Source organism: Ruditapes philippinarum, unplaced genomic scaffold (assembly GCF_026571515.1).
Source record: "Ruditapes philippinarum isolate M1 unplaced genomic scaffold, ASM2657151v2 ctg3470_1_1_1_1, whole genome shotgun sequence".
Classification (NCBI taxonomy): domain Eukaryota; kingdom Metazoa; phylum Mollusca; class Bivalvia; order Venerida; family Veneridae; genus Ruditapes; species Ruditapes philippinarum.
Genome location: NW_026864916.1, coordinates 18,349 through 41,173, shown reverse-complemented (window position 1 = coordinate 41,173; position 22,825 = coordinate 18,349). Strand labels below are relative to the sequence as shown.

The 22,825-nt window shown below is 32.7% G+C and overlaps 1 protein-coding gene across 1 annotated transcript in view; it reads left to right on the top strand.

The window, feature by feature from the left end:
- Positions 1-22,427, top strand: part of LOC132727273 (zinc finger protein ZFP2-like) — a 36,828-nt gene extending 14,401 nt beyond the window's left edge. The window contains exons 2-10 of the mRNA XM_060712703.1: positions 9,236-9,365; positions 10,234-10,387; positions 10,942-11,121; positions 12,641-12,720; positions 14,180-14,288; positions 16,039-16,115; positions 17,364-17,561; positions 18,176-18,443; positions 18,863-22,427. Of these exons, the coding sequence (XP_060568686.1) occupies positions 9,342-9,365; positions 10,234-10,387; positions 10,942-11,121; positions 12,641-12,720; positions 14,180-14,288; positions 16,039-16,115; positions 17,364-17,561; positions 18,176-18,443; positions 18,863-20,148 (2,376 nt within the window). The 5' untranslated portion in view covers positions 9,236-9,341 and the 3' untranslated portion in view covers positions 20,149-22,427. The remainder of the gene's footprint in view (positions 1-9,235; positions 9,366-10,233; positions 10,388-10,941; positions 11,122-12,640; positions 12,721-14,179; positions 14,289-16,038; positions 16,116-17,363; positions 17,562-18,175; positions 18,444-18,862) is intronic.
- Positions 22,428-22,825: the final 398 nt, after the last annotated feature.

Genomic DNA, 22,825 nt, shown 5'->3' with positions numbered 1-22,825 from the left:
GAAATTAATTAAAACATCACTATTTATTATGACAGGAGCGTAGTGCTGTCTACAAGTCAACTGTTCTAAATTATAAGATCTTTATAATAAAATCAAATTTTTGTAGAATTTGAAATATATACGCTGAGAAAGTATTGGAACATTGAAAAATTTTCTAACAAATCATGTTTTTTTTATCTTAAACGGTAAAATTACAATAAAAATATAAATATAATGTAATGATGTTGCGGTGTCGTAATCCGTAACGTACCAGGAAACGGTGTATAGCTACGTCTTCGCGCAGTCACATTTATTTAGTTAGCAAACTACATCTTGGAAAATCAATAAATTTGTAGGATTTATGTGTTATGATACAAGATGTGTTTGATTAAATAAAAAGTAAGTGGTTTGGTCTAATACATACTACTGCCAACCTGAAAGTATTTTCTACCAGTGTTAGAAATAGGAGATTGAATGGCCGGATAAATTTTGTCACGGATTTATCCGTCATTTTGTGTATGGACACAATCGTTGTTCCACCTGAACTAATCAATGCAGCCTTTCAAATATTGCTGAGGGCCTTCTTAACATTTACTTTAGAGAAAATTCCACACTTTTGACGTTTGAACGGACATTTTAAAGACGATAATTTTAATGTAAAGCCATCATGTTTATAAGTTACATATTTTATTAAGTTGTCTCCCTTTGTATCTGTATAGCTAAAACCCGATAACCGTACCGTATTGAAAAACGGAAAATCGATAAATACCGATTTACAGGTATATTGATCCAGCCCTAATTTTTGGCCGGGTTGCACAGGTGCAAACCTTGATTATAAAATTGTTATGGCAGGCGGATGGGTGGGCGGTCTGGGAAATATTTTCGTGACAGTTTTCTCAGCAAATACTTATCACAGCCTCTTGACATTTGGTATACAGCATCAAAACATGGTCATATACTGTGGGATTCAATTTCAGGTCTGTCGCTCATCCACTTCCTGTTTATCTACTTAGTTAAATTAGTTAGATTTTTTGACATTAATGGTCAATGGTAGGAAATTTTCGTAACAGTTTTCTCAGCAACTACTTATCACAGCCTCTTGATATTTGGCATACGGCATTGACACATGGTCCCATACCTAGGGATTTGATTTCAGGTCTGCTGCTCATCCACTTCCTGTTTATCCATTAAGTTAGATTAGTTAGATTTTTTGACATTAATGGTCAATGGTAGGAAATTTTCGTAACAGTTTTCTCAGCAACTACTTATCACAGCCTCTTGATATTTGGCATACAGCATTGATACATGGTCCCATACTGTGGGATTTGATTTCAGGTCTGTCGCTCATCCACTTCCTGTTTATCCATTAAGTTAAATTAGTTAGATTTTTTGACATTAATGGTCAATGGTAGGAAATTTTCGTAACAGTTTTCTCAGCAACTACTTATCACAGCCTCTTGATATTTGGCATACGGCATTGACACATGGTCCCATACCGTGGGATTGGATTTCAGGTCTGTCGCTCATCCACTTCCTGTTTATCTACTTAGTTAAATTAGTTAGATTTTTTGACATTAATGGTCAAAGGTAGGAAATTTTCGTAACAGTTTTCTCAGCAACTACTTATCACAGCCTTTTGATATTTGGCATGCAGTAATGTATTGACACATGGTCCAATACCGTGGGATTCGATTTCCGGTCTGTTGCTCATCCACTTCCTGTTTATCCACTTAGTTAAATTAGTTAGATTTTTTGACATTAATGGTCAATGGTAGGAAATTTTCGTAACAGTTTTCTCAGCAACTACTTATCACAGCCTCTTGATATTTGGCATACGGCATTGACACATGGTCCCATACCGTGGGATTGGATTTCAGGTCTGTCGCTCATCCACTTCCTGTTTATCTACGTAGTTAAATTAGTTAGATTTTTATGCCCCCCTTCGAAGAAGAGGGGGTATATTGTTTTGCTAATGTCGGTCTGTCTGTCTGTCTGTCTGTCGGTCCGTCCGTCGGTCTGTCCGTCGGTAGACCACATGGTTTCCGCTGATTATCTTGAAAAGTGTTTATCACAAAGTCTTCATATTTTACATAGTGATTGGTCATAACTAGTAGATGACCCCTATTGATTTTGGGGTCACTAGGTCAAAGGTCAAGGTCACAGGGACCTTAAATGTCAAAATGGTTTCCGCTGATTATCTTAAAAAGTATGTATCACAAAGTCTTCATATTTCACACAGTGATTGGTCATAACTAGTAGATGACCCCTATTGATTTTGGGGTCACTAGGTCAAAGGTCAAGGTCACAGGGACCTTAAATGTCAAAATGGTTTCCGCTGATTATCTTAAAAAGTATGTATCACAAAGTCTTCATATTTCACACAGTGATTGGTCATAACTAGTAAATGACCCCTATTGATTTTGGGGTCACTAGGTCAAAGGTCAAGGTCACAGAGGCCTTAAATGTCAAAAGGTTCAGCTGATTATCTTGAAAACTATTCATCACAAAGTCTTCATATTTCACCTAGTTATTGGTCATAAGTATTAGATGACCTCTATTGATTTGGGGGTCATTAGGTCAAAGGTCAATGTCACATGGGCATTAAATGTCAAAATGGTTTCCGTTGGTTTTTCCATAATTGAACACTTCCATGTACCCATTTTTGGCAAGTTTCTTTAATAAAATTACCAATTATGTGAGTCAATGGCTAGAAAGGGGGGTATATGTGTCGTTCGACATTCTTGTTCAACATCAAGTCTGCAGCTCATCCACTTCCTGTTCACATTAATGGTCAATGGAAGGAAATTTTCGAAACATTTTTCTCAGAAACTACTAATCACAGCCTCTTGATATTTGGCATACAGCATTGACACATGGTCCTATACTGTGCGATTCGATTTTAGGTGTGTAGCTAATCCACTACCTGTTTACCTACTGAATTAAATTTTCGACATTAATGGGTCAATGGAAATTTTTTTTCGTAACATCACAGCCTCATGATATTTGGTGTACAAATGCAACCCGGCCTTTTCTGTCTTTGACCCATTTTTATAATATATGTAAATATTCTTAGCCCAGTGATTTCTTTCCTGTATTTTACAGCCGAATAAAAGCTGTTTCCCCTAGCTCAGAATAGATACAAATGTAAATTTTCCCTTAAAAAAGCTAATATTTTCCCCTGAAATGTCCTGTGCACTTCTTCACCAGAACCATTACTTAACAGCATCTGACTTATTATATTATATCAGCTAGAAGACAGATAGCTGTTCCTATAGCTCTGCGATGTACCATGCATGTTTAATTGAATTGATATTGAAAATTTTATAAAATGTGTTGGTAAATTCCATTCTCAGTTGTTGGAATTTTCCCCTTTTCTGATTTATCGCGCTATAGTTTCCCCGTTTAGAAATCAACTGTTGACTGTTGTTTTGAAAATTTGAAAAAAATTCACTGTCAGTAGAAACTTAATAAAAATGTAAGGACTAAATAGAAAGTAAAGTGTCACTCAATTTGATAAACAAAACTAGTCACACATGACCTTTTACATCTGCTTATGTAAAATACTCGGCCGCTTATTGACTTTTAAGTGTACTTACTGTCGAATATTTTTATCTTACCTTGGCACCAATAAAATACGCCAATTAAAGATTTTATGCGAAATTTGTACGAAATTAAAAGGCAATTAATTGAAAATTATGGTTTTTATAAAATACTGGTTTTCCCAAAATCGTACTGCGGTACGAAATTTATTTTTTCATATTGCAATACAGTCGAAACTGTACAAACGGTCACCTCTTATCGGCGGTCACCTGACCTTAACGGCCATTTTGTGACGCTCCCGACGAAAACCACTCTATTTTATACATCTGTTCAACGGTCACCTGCTGTCCGCGATCAACGGTCACCTAAAATGCTTCCCAAATCTTAAAGTCGGTCATCTTAAGCGGTCAGCCAGGTGAAATGGCCAGGCAATCTTCTGCGGTCAGCCAGGTGAAACGGCCAGCCAATCTTCTGTCATTTATTTTCAAAGATGACACGTGTCACAGATTAACAAAAGCTACTTGTCTGGGGCTAGATATTAACACAAACCACAACATTTCAAGAAGTTTGCATAATTGCTCATCCGTGTCGTAATTACAAACGTTTGGAACGTCTCAACTCACTTGCAATTCGTTCTTTTGAGTTACTGTACGCTAGTTTTTTATTTTTCAATTTACCGATTTTAAGAAAAAAAGAAAGAAGAAAAAAATGCATTGTCGATGGCAGAAAGAAATTTCAGTTTATCCCGATTCAGATAAATTTTGTGCGTACATGGTACTTACCAAAGAAATAAAAATGAATTACATCGCCGATTGTCTAAATTCCTCAGTAATAAATTCATAAAAACACTTGCTCCATGTGTGAAAATAAAATTGCATGAATATAATGAGGTCACCGTTAAATCACACCCATTAAGTTTACACACTAGATGACCTCTAAGAGGTAACTAGCGGTCTCTTCAAAGGAATCTTTGATGTTTACAAACCTGTAGCCCTGCCGTTTCTATCCAAAACATCAAAGGAAGTGCCCGGGTGTAGATTTTCCGAGGTTTATGAAAAAAACCATGGAAACTGCTTCAAAAACCTTGGAAATAAACCAGTTTTACAAGGTTTTTTCTTAATTCCGAGGTTTTTTTTAAAACCTTGGAAACTTTATCCAAGGTTTTTGTATAAAAATCCTTGGAAATAAAGAAAACCTTGGAAACTATCTCGGAATTAAACACTCTGCCAAAAATCAGCTCGGAAAAAGCTTGGAAATAAGAACTTTGTCATTTTTTTGCTCGGAAAAGAACTAAGAAAATTTACGTAAAATTTGTTGGAAACACTTTGCCAATATTTAGCTTGGAAATGACCTCGGATAATTGAACTTAACTAAATTTCATCTCGGAAAATGTTAAGACATAATCATGATTTAACTTATAATGGGCATCAAAAGCAATAATCAACAGTTAAAGCAAACTAAGATAACAACCCAACTGTAGATTGCCAATGGATATTTCTTAATCCATGGTCAGAGCAAACAATTGTCCAACAGCATGGAAAGGAGAGATTTGGTCCAGGGAATCAATTTTTAGTATGGACATTGTCAATGGCCAACTTCCTTTTCAATAAATTTGTACTTTAATCTTCTGAAGCCATTTTTGTGGGAGGAATCAATTAAAAAAATTTAAGTGTGAAAACTTGGAAAAGTTAAATACAATGTAAATTCCTTGTTGCCATAAAATACCTTTTATTAATGGCTATAAAGGTATTGTAACTAATCATAATAAGATAAAGATTATTCAAATAACTGATGATCAGAAAGACTTGAAAATTTTATTTTTTTTATTTTCATATTTTTTTTATTATTTATGACTTATAATTATTGTTACTAGATATCTTCTCCATTTTTAAGAATAGATAAAAGAGCAAAACTTATAATTATACAAAAAGAATTTAACAATCAGTGTTTTTGTCTATTAGTTTCTAAATGCATCAGTATTTTTCCTGCAGTTTCTTTCTATATATAGACTTAACTTAGGGTTTCTTGACAGCCTGTAAGCAACACTGAAATAAGAATGCTATTAATCTTTAATATATGTTTTTATGCCATATAAAATAGTATATTCTACTAAGCAAGTCTGTGACATACATTCAGATAACAATTTACTCTGCCATTAATTATGTGTACAATAAACATAAATAGTTATTAATTGTCCTTTTAATATATAATTATGTACAATTAATGTGTAAAATATGTACATGTATGCTTGATACTTTCTTATAATTAAGATAAATAAATACTGCATCCACTAAGTTTTCACAGACAGAATATAACACACTGATCAGATAAAACTAATGGCACCCCAGGTGGTTCCCTCTTATAATCTATGCATGATCAATCTTCTCATTGAGCATTCTGGGATAGACCAGATTGTTCCATGTGATTATTCAGGGGGAGTCTGGGTTTTTATACAATCCAAAACAGTCTAAAATGACACTGCAACTGTGATTCTCTTATAATTTTCAAGTTTTACTTTTATTTATCATTTGATATATTTGTACCTTCAATAAAATTAATGTAAAAATAAAATGATGATGGCTTTGATATTTTGAGATCACCCCTGTTTCACATTATGATTGCCCCTTCAGTTATACTGTTGAAAAATTTGAATCTCAGACATTAATGGGTCAAGTGGTTATAGTTGGAAGTAGTGCAAACCTGGATTTATTTTAAGCAATTTTGGACATATCTTGTTTTAAATGTTAGGGAGCATATTTTGGAATTTTCAAAGAAAACATTTATCTAAGTGTGACAAGATTCAGGAAATGTTTGGTTGTTGTAATTGAACCTAAAGATCAATGACCTGGGACAGGAAGATAAACAAAAGAAACATGATAGTAAAAAGGTTCAGGTAAATAATTTTAAATACATTTATGCATAAAATCTGTTGTTGTTTTTTTTTTCAAATAAGTATTAAATACAAACTATTTTAGATCTATATTTTTAACCTAAATGTAGGCTAGTTCAAATACAATTGTTTAGAGGATATTTTATGAGTATTATAATGTTATTTTTGTCTATGATTGTATTGAACAAGATGAGTGCATGAAACTATGATGACATTATTTATAAACTTTCATCTTTCATCTATTATTTGAATCTACAAATTTTTAATTACAGAGTCAGCTTGTAAGGAAGTTTGCAGGACTGTTCCAAACTACAAGAAGATGGCAATCCAGCTTTGCTGTGTTTTATCATAGTATATCATTGGCATCCAGGCATCGATTAAGGAAGCCAACTGTAGACCAGGAAAGGCTTCAAGGAATATATTACAGTATGTTTTTGTTTTAAAACTAGATTTTGAAAATTTCAATTTGAAATTTGAATGAATGAAGGTTTCTGGAACTGATTTTTTTATTGATACTTTGTTGGTTTTTTATTGATACTTTGTTGAAAATGCTGTTAATGTTACATGATGACTCTCCAGCTTTATTGATGCAGATGTCACTTTGAGCAGACAGATACAATTAGTGTAGGCAATCGGAATCACCTTATGAAAAGCGTTATTTTTTGCAATATTTTTAGAGTGCTTTAGGTTGTAACATCCAGTATGACATTATCTAAAATAATAGTAACAGACATCGTTTCTTTTCTAAACATCGCAGAATTGTCACACTGCTTACCAAAGTTTTCTTGAAATCCTGACACTAAGTACTGATGAAGAAAAATAAGAAATCAACATGAAAAAAATTAAATTCACTATTTCAAAACAGTAGACAAACATTTAAAAGTAACTACAGAAAAGGTCATTTGAAAATATTAAAGCCTTCATTTTAATCAATGGTCTTGAACAACTTGTAATTCAAGTAGTTTTGGATTTCACAAAAGTGCTGATTTTTTAAAACAATATATATCAACAGTGAACTGATATTTTTGTCTATGGAAACGTTTAAGGAATGTATCATTTTTTTTATTGATTAATAAAAAAGAAATTAAATGATGTAATTCTGATTGCCTACACATACTGAACTGTCCTGAGTATAACCACAGGTGTTCCTTAATCCTGGGCTGGATAGCTCCCTCAGAGGGAAGCAGCCCATCCTGGCTTCAGGAGTCAAAAATACAATGTTGTAAGGCAAGTAGTTTGAAGTCTTTGATCCTGACCACATGGAGAGGGAAGCGCCCAATGGAGAGGGAAGCGCCCAGTGGTGATTTTATATAACTGTTTTTCTAACTTCTTTCAATGGCTGTACTTTATTAAATATTTACTTTATTTATTTCAGGAATTGTATCCTGGAGCATTTTCCACATGTGACCCCTGTGATGGTGAGGGAAAAACTAAGGGACATTTAAAAATCATGAAGAGTAAACAGGAATTCAAAAGATAGATATTTGAATACATTAAAATATAGCCGGATACCAAAATATTATAACTGAACATTGAGTGTAATATTTACCATTAAAGACTTCTAACTTAACTTTTCATTTGTAGTGCATTACTATTTACTTCACACTGACATTAAATGTTTAAGTGAGTCATGTGATCATTTTTTTGCTCTGTATTATTACAAAGAAGTTTCTTAATTCCTTAACAGGACAATATAATTGCTCTTTTCAGAATATTTCATTGGATGTTATATTTTCTGATTTTCCATGGATATTCTAGAAATTTCCAAGGTTTTTGCTCAAATAAACCTTGGAAAATTCTCTGATGCCTTTAAGTAAGAATCCTCGAAAATATAACAGTATTCCCAGTTGTGAGAAACTTTCCGAGGTTTTCATTTAAAAACCTTGGAAAACAAACCACGGAAACACTTTAAAAATCCTTGGAAATCGTTCCAATACTCCGAGGTCACTCATTTTCCAAGGTTTTCTAAACAAAATCCTCGGAAATTATTTTACGAGGTTTTTATTCTGAAATCCTTGGAAATCGTTCCAATACTCCGAGGTCTTACTTTTTACGAGGTTTTTTTTTAAAAAACTCGGAAATTTTTTTACAAGGTTTTTCACCCTCTCCCTATTTTTCCAAGGTTTTTTTAATAGCAAAGTTTTGCATTTTCTTGTTCCAATACTCTGAGGTTTTTTTCCAAGGATTCTGAGCCAAAAACCTTGGAAAATCTACACCCGGGTGCCGACACTTAGATGATGTGTACACAATATTCTATTGATCAAAAGTTAGAAAAAGAAACTGTCATACTTTTTTTGTGAATAAAATATTACGCATTTTAAATTATTGTGCAAGAAGATATTTTTATGGGATACATAGTTTCAATTATTGACATAATAAATCGTGAGTGCATTTGTTTATCTGTGTTACATTCATGTAAAGCTTTATATGTTGGAAGGATTGTGTACATGTTAAACCATTAAAAGCATACGTTTGTAAATGGTTAAAAACTGATGATGATGATGATGATGATGATGATGAATCAGACTGGTTTATTTATACTTAAATCAGATTTATTTTACAAAGAAATGAATAATTTATTTGGATAAAAGCTGGATCCTCCATTCAGCAGCCACCTGTCTTAAGCAGCCAAAATGACTGCATCCCTTGGCTGGCTGCTTAAGACAGTTTCGACTGTATATCCGTATACTGGTAAACCGTTCACCCTTACCGATGGCTGGCTCTTAATAACAGCCCCGTGAGGGTTGTTATTATCAGTGTTTTTTACCAGTACATTTACAAGTAAATTTTATGGGACTTATTAAACTTTTTCTTTTATAACATTAGGTCACTGTTTATGGACAAATTTAGCGTACCTGGCGATATTTCAAACTTTCATTAATTCTGGAAGGCTAAAGAAGAGAATAACAAGTGGATAAAGCTGCTAAAGAAAATGGCAAGAGGTGGCCCAAATTTGGTGAGATAAAACTTTGTTGAAATAAATTTTATCTTTTTGTAGAATTGTAAAACATTGCAAAATTGTAAAGTTTGTTCAAAATTGTATAAAATTTTGCCAACCAAAGTACACAATGATTTTTCAAAATGCAAATTTTTAAGATATTGATTTAAGTTAGGATTTTTTTACCCAGTATGTGAACTCAAGGGCTGCAGTTATTTTCTTGGAATCCACATTTAGTTAATTTACTCTTTTTCTTGGCAGCTTAGTAGTGACCGATAAAATCATAAAAAAAATTCACTATCAAAATCATAGTTATAGAATTCTATAATTTTGATAGTGAACTTTTTTTTTGTAATTTTATCGGTGGTTTTGCATTTTAAGTATCTTACAGTAAGCCTTAGTTTTATCGGTGGTTTTGTATTTAGTATCTTATACTGTAAGCCTAAAATATTTCTGAAATTTCTTTTTAAGGGTGGTAGCAGGGGTCCAGGGGCAGGGTGGGTGGGGTGTCCAAACAAGGATACAGCCACCTGACAATGGTTGGCAGGTGTAGAATCACAGCACCAATTGCTTGGTATTTAACAGTGTCAGCGATTTCAAATACATCTTTTAAGTTTTCTCTCGAATAGCCCTTCTTGATAAAACAGTGTGGCTGCTGTCATTGGAGATTTAATATTATTCAACAGTGTATTGACCTTTACCAAAGAAATTTCTTTGGTCATATAATGTCTGAGCAGTAATTTTCTCTGACCTCACCTGAATGGGCATACTGAGCTTATTTTTTTCCAGTCATCTGTCACTGTTATTGGCCCTGTGACCGAACGGTCAACCAAGTGGGAATCACTGTTGAATATGTTTAAATGATCATGTTTTTTACTTTCCATAGGAGGCCATGAAGAATCTGGATCTGAACCAGTTTCTGGACAAAGATATTGACCTTACTCAGTTCTTCAGTCAACAGGAGCTGGATGATATGGGAATTCATCAGCAAACAAGACTGAAAAACATTGCACAGAATTATGAGATTATGCTCTATATGGGTAAGACTGTTATAGACTTTTCAGGGCTTAATATTTCCTTCTACAGCATGGACTTGTCATAGGGTGAAAGAAAATATTCTTTAAAATCATGCAGTTTTCCTATCTCAAACACAACACTTCACTCATTCATTTTAACTGTAGGAACTTGAGAAAGGAGCCACAGATTGCGGCACATATTTTCGATTGTGTAACGGTTTTTAAGAATGTTTCTGCTACATCTAAATATCTTCTAGTATTATCCGAGTATGTAGCCTCAAAAATATATTATCAATTGAACACAATCTGTTAGTTTTAAAACTAGTTTCAAATTTTATGGTATTATTAAGAAAGACAAGGAGTGACATCGGCCATTTGCCGCAAGATTTGCCTTTGGCTATAATACTTGATTACTATTTTTTTCAGAATTTGTTCCCCTTATCGTTGTCAACTATCAATTTGTCCAGATATAACTTTCACAGTTTGTTGTTTACACTTGTTGACATGTATAGGTGGCATTATAACGGGTGTATTTGTGTTTTGATTTAGTCTTATAATTCTATATTTATTTTTGTTAGGTTTGCCTGCAATTAAACCCGACTTCATGAAAGGTTGTTCTAATAGAGCCAAGGAACTGAAAAGAAGGAACCAGGTCAGCCATACTACCACTCTACCTACTAAGAATAAAATCACATGTTCTGATTCTGACAGTGATGAAACTTGGACTCCAGATTTAGAAAGAAAGAAAAGAGCTAAAGGTATTTTGTGATTGCTCAAGTCAAGCAAGACATTTTCCATTTTGCTTTATATTCTCTTCAAGAAAGCTTAGATATTTTGCAACAAAACAAAATTGAATCTGAGAAAGGAAACATTTTTTAAAGCTCTAGTTTTTTGTGCCAAAAAATTGGAGCTTAATTCTATAGTTACTGTTACTGTTATGTTGTCATTGAAGTTGCTGTCTGAAAATAATGCATTAGGTCATTATTTATTTCTCAATGGATTGCCTTCGTACTTAGAAGTCACAGACACAACAACCTTTTGAACAAGACCTTTCAGTTTGGCCAGACTGAACTTGATCTTAAGTCATAAATGACCTTGACCATTAAGGTTTTAGTTTTGAAGTTTGCTTAAATCATCTTTTTCAGATGGCTGTATCATATGTATTGGTATGTTCTATGATGATGGAAATATAAATGTGTTATAAGCAAAATCACAAGAAAAGTCAAATTCAAATGTATCAAAAAAATAACAGATTTTGTTCTTTTCCATTCCTGCATTTTTCAGGACATAAATCTGTCATTACTCTCAGTGTATGTTGGAAACAACATTAAATTTTGGAGACAGAACTAATATTATGTACTTTTGAAATTGATAAGTTACTTTTACATGGAAATAGCTCATATGTGATGAAAAAATTTAAACCAACTAATTTCATTAATAATTTCTGTGTTTAAATTAATATAATATGGTATATAGAATGTGCATGTCAGGAAGTCATTGAAATTAAGATTTTCGTTAACTTTTTAACATTGCATTGACAGAAGCTAGTGATTTCTCTCCCTATATTTTACAGCCGATTAAAAGTTGTTTCCCTTAGCCCAAATTAGGTATATTTTCTCCTAAATTTTTATATTTTCCGCTGAAATTCCGTCAGTGTGCACAGTCTTTAGCAGAACCATGACTTAACAGCAGCTGACTTAATGTATCAATTAGTTCAGTGATTTTTTTTATAATTTTCAAAACTGTGAACCTGTGGCTTTCTAAAGGGGAGAATATAGTGCGATAAATCAGAAAAGGGGAAAATCAAATTCTAACAACTGAGAATGGTTTACCCACACATGTTTTAGAATATTCAATTTCAATTCAATTTAACATCCATGATACATGCAGGGGCTATCTGTAGAGGACAGCGCTTCTGTCTAACTGCTGTTAAGTCATGTCTCTAGTGAAAAATGTGGAAAGGGCATTTTAGGGGGAAAATAGTAGCATTTTTAGGGGAAAATAAACCTATTTAGGGAAACAACCTTTATTCGGCTGTAAAATGCAAGAAAAAAAATCACTGTAGTTGAACTGAAAGACAAAAAATGTTACTATAGAAAGCCTATATTTATACCATCCATGTTAAATTGAAATTTTATAAAAAATGTATGGGTAAATTTCATTCTTAGTTGTTGGAATTTGATTTCCTGTTGAAAAATGACTCATTTTAACAGTTCACAGTCCTTAATTTATATATGTGATAAATAGAATATTATATTAACAAAAATTATTTTCCAGAAAATAAGGTTTATCCTACTTTCTCAGCACCAAGAAAGCGAAAATGTAAAGTTGATGATATAAGAGAGAAAAAAACCAAGGTAAGTGATTAGTAGTCATATCATAGCAAATAGAGGTTTCTTTGAGGCAATTTTAGCTCACCTAATCACAAAGTGCTCAGAGGTGAGCATTTGTGATGGCAGCATGCATGCCCACCTTCAGTGGTTCCTTATTATCCACATCATCTAGCCCTAAACCAATGTGGGTTTTGACTAAACTTCACAGGATATACAAAGGTAGCCCTCTATTTAAATGGTTTAAGAATAAGTAGGTAACAGGAGTTAAAACTAGACTTTTTTTTCATCCGAAACTTCAATACACACATTTTGAAGACTTACATTGTAAACATGATTAAAATATCTGCTGAGAATACAGTGTTAATCGTGCCATCAGTAGTGAAAAATGACAGAAAATCAGTACAATGGGAAACAAAGGCGCCAAACTTGTATTGGCACAGAAACAAAACCTGTCTGTTAGGCTGATATGTATTTAGTCGTTGTCTGTTGAGGTAAAACTATTATGGACAGGGACAGGTTTTATAATGATGTTCAAAATCTATTTTTACAATAAAATTGCCTTAAATGCATAGATATGACAAACAGTAATAAATTACATGTATTTTTTTAACCTTAATTGACATATTCAATACTCAACTATACCAACATCAACTATAATACCTAAATCTACAATTGATAAGCCCTAAAATGTTTGAATGTCATGAAATGAAATGTTCTTGTACATAAAAAATACAGTGGTTGTTTAAAATAGTTCTTTGAGTATTGTGTATTGTAAATTAAATTAAAATCAAGCTGCGGTCGTTGTTGTTGCTTTTTGTCTGCAGTATAAACTTGTAGTACAAATATTAAGACTGGTCAAATGATGAATACATGTATATAATTATAAAAAATGGTCTTAAAAACTTTTTACCAAACAATGATAAATTGAAAATGTAAATACATGTACAATCCTTTATGTAACTTAAAGATATTATAAAGTTGACATTTATTACCCATGTCCAATACCTGATACAAAATGGCCAATCATGTGGACCAATGACCTGAGGTTCTTTCAAATCTTGGTCAGATGTCTGATTTGATGTCAAGAGTATAGATATTTGGCATGCAGAATTTGCAGTAGAACAACACATTGTGGTATGTATTTCATTTGGTGCAAAAACACCAATTAGAATTGACTATCATCAAGTCCGTTTTTTGCATTAAATTGCTGTTGTAATATCTCTGTGACAATTGAATAAGTTGGGCATGTGTAGAGAAATTGGTAATTCTTATAACTGGTTAGTTTATCCAGGAAATCTGGGTATATTGACCACCGGGAGATATGACAAAAAAATGTATGAAATCAGCATTCAAATCAAACAAATTAGTCTGAATTCCTCAAAACAATCACTCAGAGAATGATTGTCACAAGGCCTAGTTGCATCTAATGATATGCTTGTATATTAGGGAATTAATATGATAAATTTGAAAATTTCTATTTTAGGTCTTGAAGAAATCTAGTGACAGTACAAAGAAAAGGGTATATGAATTTAGAGAAAGAAAAGCAGTGAATTTCATGCATCTTGAAGCTCCAGATGATGACCATTTTCTGTGTATGATATATTTTTGAATAGGATACATTATTATTAGTATCATTATAGTACACTGTAAAAAATTTACATAACATAAGAATTTTGGTTACACCTTTAAGCAAAACTAATCAAATGTTACATGTCACAGTTTTAACAAAATATAGCTGGGTTAAACGTGACTGATCTTCAAAAGTTAAAATCACAAAATTCATGTTCCATCAAATTGATAGTGATATTTTTCACACTTGTTTTGTAATTGGTTAAAATGTACAGGTGTGAAATGGGGCCCTATTTTGGCCTCAAATTGGCCTTGAAAACCAATATTTCATCACTTTTTTAATGTATCAAAATGTTTAAATAGACAATATTTATTTACTGAGATTTGATGCCATTTACACTTAAATTTTAGCTTATGTTGTAAAATGCAGTTTTAACTGATCATCAACTGTTGGTAAAATGCAACCTAAGTAATAATTATATTAATAGTTTTGCGGTGGCCATCTGTAGAGCAATTACTCCCTTTACAGCAGTTGTATCATTATTATACACCAACAAACAGTTTTCCAACTAACAGAGCAGACAATAATAGTTGTGTTTTGTCAGTAAAGACATACATGCCATAACGTCCCGGATGCCCGGGATTGTCCCGGAAATCGGATGTCTGTCCCGGAGATGTCCCGGGCATCGATTTGATCCCAGAAAAAAAATCATGATATTTTGCAAAATATTCATAAATTTTCTTAAATCAAATCTCGCACATTTCACCTCTAGATCGTAAAACATATTCTGACCTGGTACACATAATACACAGGAACGTTGACACAAGTTTACAATATACAGCCCCCCAATTATCGACTGTCGATTCCCCTCGGCAATACTTTCTTCATGCATCGGCAATTAACATTCTCTGTTGAATTCGGCAGCGTTTAATGGTCGGGTTAATTAATGGTTTACGGCCCTTAACAATTATCGTTAATCCCCGATAATCATTAATTTTTAGATCAATCGCTAACTTGCCGAAAGTCTAATTATTACAAACAATGTAAATATATCTATCAAATAAAAAATTAAAGGTGTCAAATAAATCACCTTGCTGTGTTTGTTTTTATGACTGGAAGAATTGCATTACGTGACATGTAGTAATCATCACGACTTTAAGATACAACGGGTGAACAACATGGCTGCGCCCATTCACCGGGTTTATAATAAATAATAACTTTCAACTTACTTGCTTTTAGGGAATAATAAATGAAATAAAGAAATACTATAAAATGATAATTATGTCGACCTAAAAGACTACTTATAAAACTAGTAAGTTAACTGTTTATCATTAAAATTCTGGAGAAAGTCGTCCAAATTGATAACGTTATACGATTGACACCCCCCCCCCCCCCCCCCCCCCCCCCCCCCCCCCCCCTTTTCCACAACTGCCTACACATCCATTATTGCCGCGATGAAAAGTGTCCCGGAAAGCTGTCCAAAAATTATGGCATGTATGGTAAAGATGTTACTCTTGAATTGTCTTTCATTTGATATTCCATGGTTATTGTACATGAACTTCATATTGAAACTATTTATTGGTGTGTTAAAGTTTGGAAAGAGACGGTAATTCTTCACAGAGATTGCAAACTGTATCAATGATTAATATCATAATGAAAATTTTTGACAGTGCCTTATAATTTCTTTGTTTAAATTTGCACAATATTCATCATCAAATGATATTTTTTCCTCAATATAAATCATATGTTAAATTAATTAATTCATGTTTTAGACTGTGAGGATTGTAACAAAGAGTATGACATGGATTGTCCTATACATGGACCATTGCAGTATATTAGAGATACAGTGGTAATCTTTTATTTCTATAGGAGTTTTTTCTTTTTCTAAAGATCATTTAAAGTTCCCAGTAATTGATAAATGGTAAATTTTGATAAGACATGTAAACCTGAAGAATATTAAATTATCAGATTCAGCGCACTTAAAATTATCATGACCTTTCCGCCATCCTTTATATCTAGTCTTCTGTTCACTATGATGAGTTTGTATGTAATAAATTTTTATGTAAAAGACGACAGATGGCCAGTGTTGATTAAAAAACAACAATGTTTACTGGAGCATATAACTGGATAAATAAGAGTTGTCAGTTCAATAGATTTGCACATAAGTAGCAATGGTTTATATTGTCAAAGTAAAGCATTAACTGATTATCACAAATGTTCAGGATCACAAGGTACCATTGTGCTAACACTTTTGCGAATTGACTTCAAAAAGATGCATGATAAACTAAAACTATGAAGTGGACAAGATTTTAAACTTCAGACCTTTGACCTCTAAGTGTGGCCTTGACCTTAGAGTTGGGGTTCTTGATCTGCCCATAACAATGAATCATCATACTACACATTTAATTTACCTAGTAATTTCAAAATCCCTGGTGCATAACAGAGTGACCTTGAAAGCTAGAGATCTAGGTCTAAGTATGACACATCATCACATCATGCTTAGCATTTGTGCTAAATCATTACAAGATCCCTTGATGCATGAAAGTGTAATGGGCTGAACAAGATTTTTAACTGCTCTTCGACCCCTCAGAGTCACCTTGATCTTTGAGCTAGGGTTCTAGGTCTAGCAATCATGCTGCCAAGTTATTTTAAAGTCCCTTTTGGCATGAGAGAAAGTAATGGGTGAGACAAGATTTCTAACTGCTGACCTTTGACCTCTAAGTATGAGCCAGGTGTCTGAGTCTTGGATATGCATGACACTGCATCTTTCTGCCCAATGTTTCAAAATTGCTTGAGGTATGACAGTACTAGGCCACTGCCCAGACAATGTTTTATAACTGACGACCTTAGACCTCTAAGTATGATGTTGACCTTTGAGCTAGGCGTCTAGGTCTTGTCATGATACACTAATTGTGCTTAACATTTTTGCCAACTCCAGTGCATGTGCATGGTTGAGTTACAGACATGTTACTAAAAAAGTATATACTGCTAGTAGATGTATGCATTTGATATGAAAAAACAGTGGAAATTGTGGGTGTGTCTTTGTCATGTGCACACATTTCAAGTAAACTATATAAAGTTATTTTTTGTTACACAGGTTAGCCTAGAATATGATGAAGATAGAGCTTTACATACATTGCCTCCAGGTTTGGTTGTTAAGCCATCTAGTATTATTGGGGCTGGTTTAGGCGTGTTTACTGAGAGAGAAATTCCACCTCGTGTCATGTTTGGACCATATGGAGGTGTTGAGATACACGATGAGATGACAGCTCATGACTCTGGCTACTGTTGGCAGGTAAAAACTTTCACATAGAGTTCATGATTAGATTTTATGGTTTTATTTCTCAAAGGAGTGTGGCCTGTAATTTTATAGCCAATATTGTTTCTATTTTTCAGTGTTATGTTTGGATAGTACTATATGTCAGTATATAACTGTTAACTTATACGAAACAATTATTAGCAGCCCAATTCAGAACACTTGGTAGAGCTGGTAACAGGTATTCAGAATGACCTTGGTTGAGTTCCATTCGGACTGCACATTTTTCTTGCCCTGTGACAGTGACATATTTTATTTCAACTATCTTCAGATAATAATTTTTGATTTATCAGCTTGCTATTTTTTTTCATTTGTCTATTGGGTCAATTAGTTGATGTACGACACACTGTTATAAAAGCATCTTAAAAAAATCTTTTATTTGTTTACCATATCTTACTTTTTGGCTAAGTACAAAATGTCTAAACCTCAAAGAAAGAATTATCTTAACTTCAAATAAAGAAAGCATAGTTACCAAAATTTGAATTGTTTAATCAACTGTTGAGTTTAAAACTCTTAGCTAGAAAAAACTTGTATCCCATTACATAATCAAGCAACATATATTTTGGAAGTTTGGCTTATTTTTGTTGTTGTAGATTTATGCAAATGGCAAACCGAGCCATTTTGTGGATGCTAGAGATAAAGTAACTTCAAACTGGATGAGATATGTGAATTGTGCACCCAGTGAATCTGAACAAAATCTTGTAGCATTTCAGTTCAAGGGCAATATTTATTATCGGTCATACAAAACCATATTCCCTGGAACTGAACTGCTTTGCTGGTATGGCAATGAATATGGGAGGGAACTTGGACTTGTGCGAGATAAAAACCTACTAATTAGACCTAAACTTGTAAATGGACAAGGTACATGTATTTTGTTCACATTTTTTCTCAATAGATTAATTATAAAAGGAATTACAAGGCTGTTTTTTTTTTGTTCTTGATAAAGATTTTTTATTTTAATTCACTGACTTATTTGCGAAAATATATGCCAAATGTAGGCCTTTTCTAAATTCACAGATCTGTTGAAATGCATCTTAAATATCTACTGTCAGTGAAAAGTGAATGCTTTTAAAGGTTTTGTGCAATAATCCCATTTCTCTTTTCTTGTAACCATGCTAAATTTAAAAATAAAGTCTGCTCTTATTAAACATTAAGTAAAAATCATTGCTATTTGTAAAATTGTAATACTAAACAATATTTTACAAGGAAAAGTAGATCTACAAAAAGTACAGAAGTGACAAATGAAAAAAAAATCATGAAAAACTTAATATTATTTTCAGAGTGCTTTTCCTGTGTGTTTTGTAAGACATCATTTACCACTGCAGTTTATAATGTTAGACATCTCCTTCGCATGCATGGTAAAAACAAACTTTCTCAAACTGATATTCAAGTGCTTGATGCATGGCTACGAAGAAATGATGCAGAGAGATATTCTAAAGAAAGAAAAATAAAACGTTATATGAGTGTTAAAAATCACTCTGGACAACCTACAAAACCAAATCAAAATTTTCAGCAAGTAGGTCAAGATACACATCAAAATGCTGAAGAAAAATTGTGGAAGGAAAATAATCTTTATTGCACAGATAGTAAAAGTGCAGTATATAAAAGTAAACATGAGGGAGAGAAACGTTATATATGTGGTGTTTGTGATTATGCAAGTAGTAATAGTGGTAACCTAAAGGCACATAAGAGAATACATACAGGAGAGAAACGTTATAAATGTGATGTTTGTGATTATGCAAGTAATACAAATAGTAACCTAAAGGCACATAAGAGAATACATACAGGAGATAAATGTTTTAAATGTGATGTTTGTGATTATGCAAGTACTCAAAGTAGTGCTCTAAAGACACATAAGAGAATACATACAGGAGAGAAATGTTTTAAATGTGATGTTTGTGATTATGCAAGTAATTTTAGTTGTGCTGTAACGAGACATAAGAGAATACATACAGGAGAGAAATGTTTTAAATGTGATGTTTGTGATTATGCAAGTAGTGATAGTAGTCACATAAAGACACATATTAAGAGAATACATACAGCAGAGAAATGTTATAAATGCGATATTTGTGATTATGCAAGTAATGACAGTGGTAATCTAAAGGCACATAAGAGAAAACATACAGGAGAGAATTGTTTTAAATGTGATGTTTGTGATTATGCAAGTAATTATAGTTGTGCTCTAAAGACACATAAGAGAATACATACAGGAGAGAAATGTTTTAAATGTGATGTTTGTGATTATGCAAGTAGTGATAGTAGTCACATAAAGACACATATTAAGAGAATACATACAGCAGAGAAATGTTATAAATGCGATATTTGTGATTATGCAAGTAATGACAGTGGTAATCTAAAGGCACATAAGAGAAAACATACAGGAGAGAATTGTTTTAAATGTGATGTTTGTGATTATGCATGTAATCAAAGTGGTAATTTAAAGAGACATAAGAGAATACATACAGGAGAGAAATGTTTTAAATGTGATGTTTGTGATTATGCAAGTAATGACAGTAGTGCTCTAAAGACACATAAGAAAAAACATACAGAGAAATACTATAGATAAAATAGAATAAGTTTAGAATGTGATTTTTCAATGAATAACCTTAAAATATTGAATGAATTTTTGTTTGATGTTGTTGTTGTTGTTGTTTGGTGTGTATTCACAAAAAGTGCCAAATGTAGACTACCTCATGTTTTAGAACACTTTTAATTAGTCATTGAAAATAATGAATATCGAATAATTTCATGTCTTTAGTTATGTACACATTCACTTCTCAACATTAATTTTGTGTGCATGCATGCTAATAGTTACAGTAACACAAAGAAAATAATTCAGATTTCAGTAAGTATACCAATGCTATCAGATTGGATATGTTCCAACTAAGAAAATAAGTACCTAATATGGGTGTGTTTTGTCCAGAAATAAAAAAAATTAAAAGCTATTTGTCATTGTAGGGCATTTTGAGAATTTGAAAATGATTCTTTCAAAAAACACTTTTTCCAAAATTTCACTTTGAAACCACCTCTATTAGATGGGAAATGTTCTAACTAAGAAAATGAGTACCAACATGTGTGTATTTTGTCCAAAAAATAAAAAGTTAATGCTATTATTCTCTCTTATCAATGTAATGCACTTAAACATTTTGTAAAAAAAATATTACAACATGGTTCATTGATAAATTGGCATCAGGTGGTGATATTGAAGGTGTTAGTTTGCAATTGGTAAAATTACAAGTCTGTACGACTTTATTAAAACAAATGTCATATCTTTTAAAAGTAAAACAAAGGTAATATTTTAAAATGAATCTGCTTTGTTATGCTGTTGGTCTAAAAGCTACTGGTTTTTGAATTTTACAACCTGTTTTGGACTAAAAAAACAACCAAATGCAGTTAACAGATTAATGTGACACCCTTGATAAACATGTATATTAAAATTATATTATACATAGGTGCTACATATGTTTTTAAAAAAAGTCAAGTAATTAACATATTCATTTATATTTAATACCCTAATATAATATTACAAACATGGAATGTGCAAATCTTTTCAATAATTTTTTGGTTCAATTGAATTTTAACATTATCGAAGAAATAGAAATTCCTTATTTTTTGGGTTGAAACTATCTCTAAAATAAATATTTCTATTTTTTTGTTAAAACCAATAAATGGTCAGAAATACTTAAAAGAAACAGAGTGTTAAAGTTTAAGAAAGAGTTTGATAAATTTTGCATACATTTTTATTTGGTCCCCATAAAAATGGAGACTAAAGCTGTAATCTGTATATATAAAGCTCATGATACACAGTGTTTTTAGCTCGACTATTTGATAAGAATAAGTAGAGCTATTGAAGTAACCCGAGCGTCAGAATAACCACTTTATGTTAAAGTTTTTGTAATACCTGACCTCAAATATTTTCAAAGTCCATTGACATATGGCTTTTAAACTTTGGACACTTGTTCACAGTCATGACCCCAACCTCTAGACAGGAGGAGGTAGCTGTATCAAGCATTTTGACAGAATTATGCCCCTTTTTGGACTTAGAATTTACGTTAAAGTTTTTGTAATACAGTAGAACTTCGGTAAGTCGAAGTTGAAGGGACTTGCGTAAAAACTTCGACACATCGGGACTTCGACTCATGAATCGCGCTCAATTCCATGACAAAATTTCAACCCGTGACTAGTCCTAATTATAAGATCTATAACGTAACCTATTTCATGTTTTTCCATCATTAATCTGATATTTACATTTTATAATGATAAATATAGCATGTTAAATGACGTTTTTCACGGCTAATTATTTGGACTACCCGTTGACATATACAAAAGAGTTACAAAAGGCGTATTTATACGAAAGGGTGATAACTTAACTTAGCTTATAGTAAATATTTCGCGTGTTATTCTCACGCGACACCGGGTCAAGGATGTTTTCAAATGAAAGAAGTTCTAACTGTTTACTTTCAAATACCACTACGGTAATTAAAATAGTTACGATTAAAGCATTTTATCACACATTTTATCGCAAACAAAGGCTGTTTGAACACACGGCTGTGTAATTAACACCTATCACACAAGTTGTTGGAAATCGTCTTCGTAGCCAGATAAGGTGTGAAAAATGTCTCGAGATCAAAGTTGTCAAAAAATACGACTTCGACTTATTTGTGGTAAATTGCACTAGATTTACTTTATACGGACCACGAAAAAACCTCGACACATCGAAAAATTCGACACATAAAATTTCGACTCATAAATAGGTTTTTATAAGGAATATATAGGGGGAAAGTCGGGACTTTCATTTTTCTTCGACACATCGAGAAAATCGACTAATCGAAGTTCGATTCATAGAAGTTCTACTGTACCTCAAATATTTTCAAAGTTCATTGACAATGGTTTTGAAACTTTGCACACTTGTTCACCATTATGACCCCAACCTGTAGACAGGAGGGGAAAACTCTATGTAGCATTTGGCAGAATAATGCCCCTTTTTCAATTTAAATTTCAGTTTGCATAACACCTCAAATATTTTCATATTCTATTGATATCTGGCTTTGAAACAAGTTTGAAATTTTTTACTCTTCTTTGAGAGCATAAAACATGTACTAGGACTAATTTCTTCAAGGCCTGTAACATGGATTTAAAGAAAAATTTTACCCTTTTGTTAACTTAGAAAATTTTACATTATCAAGGCTTTTTTTCTATCAAGCACTAAGAATAGTCGAGCGTTGCTGTCCTACCGACAGCTC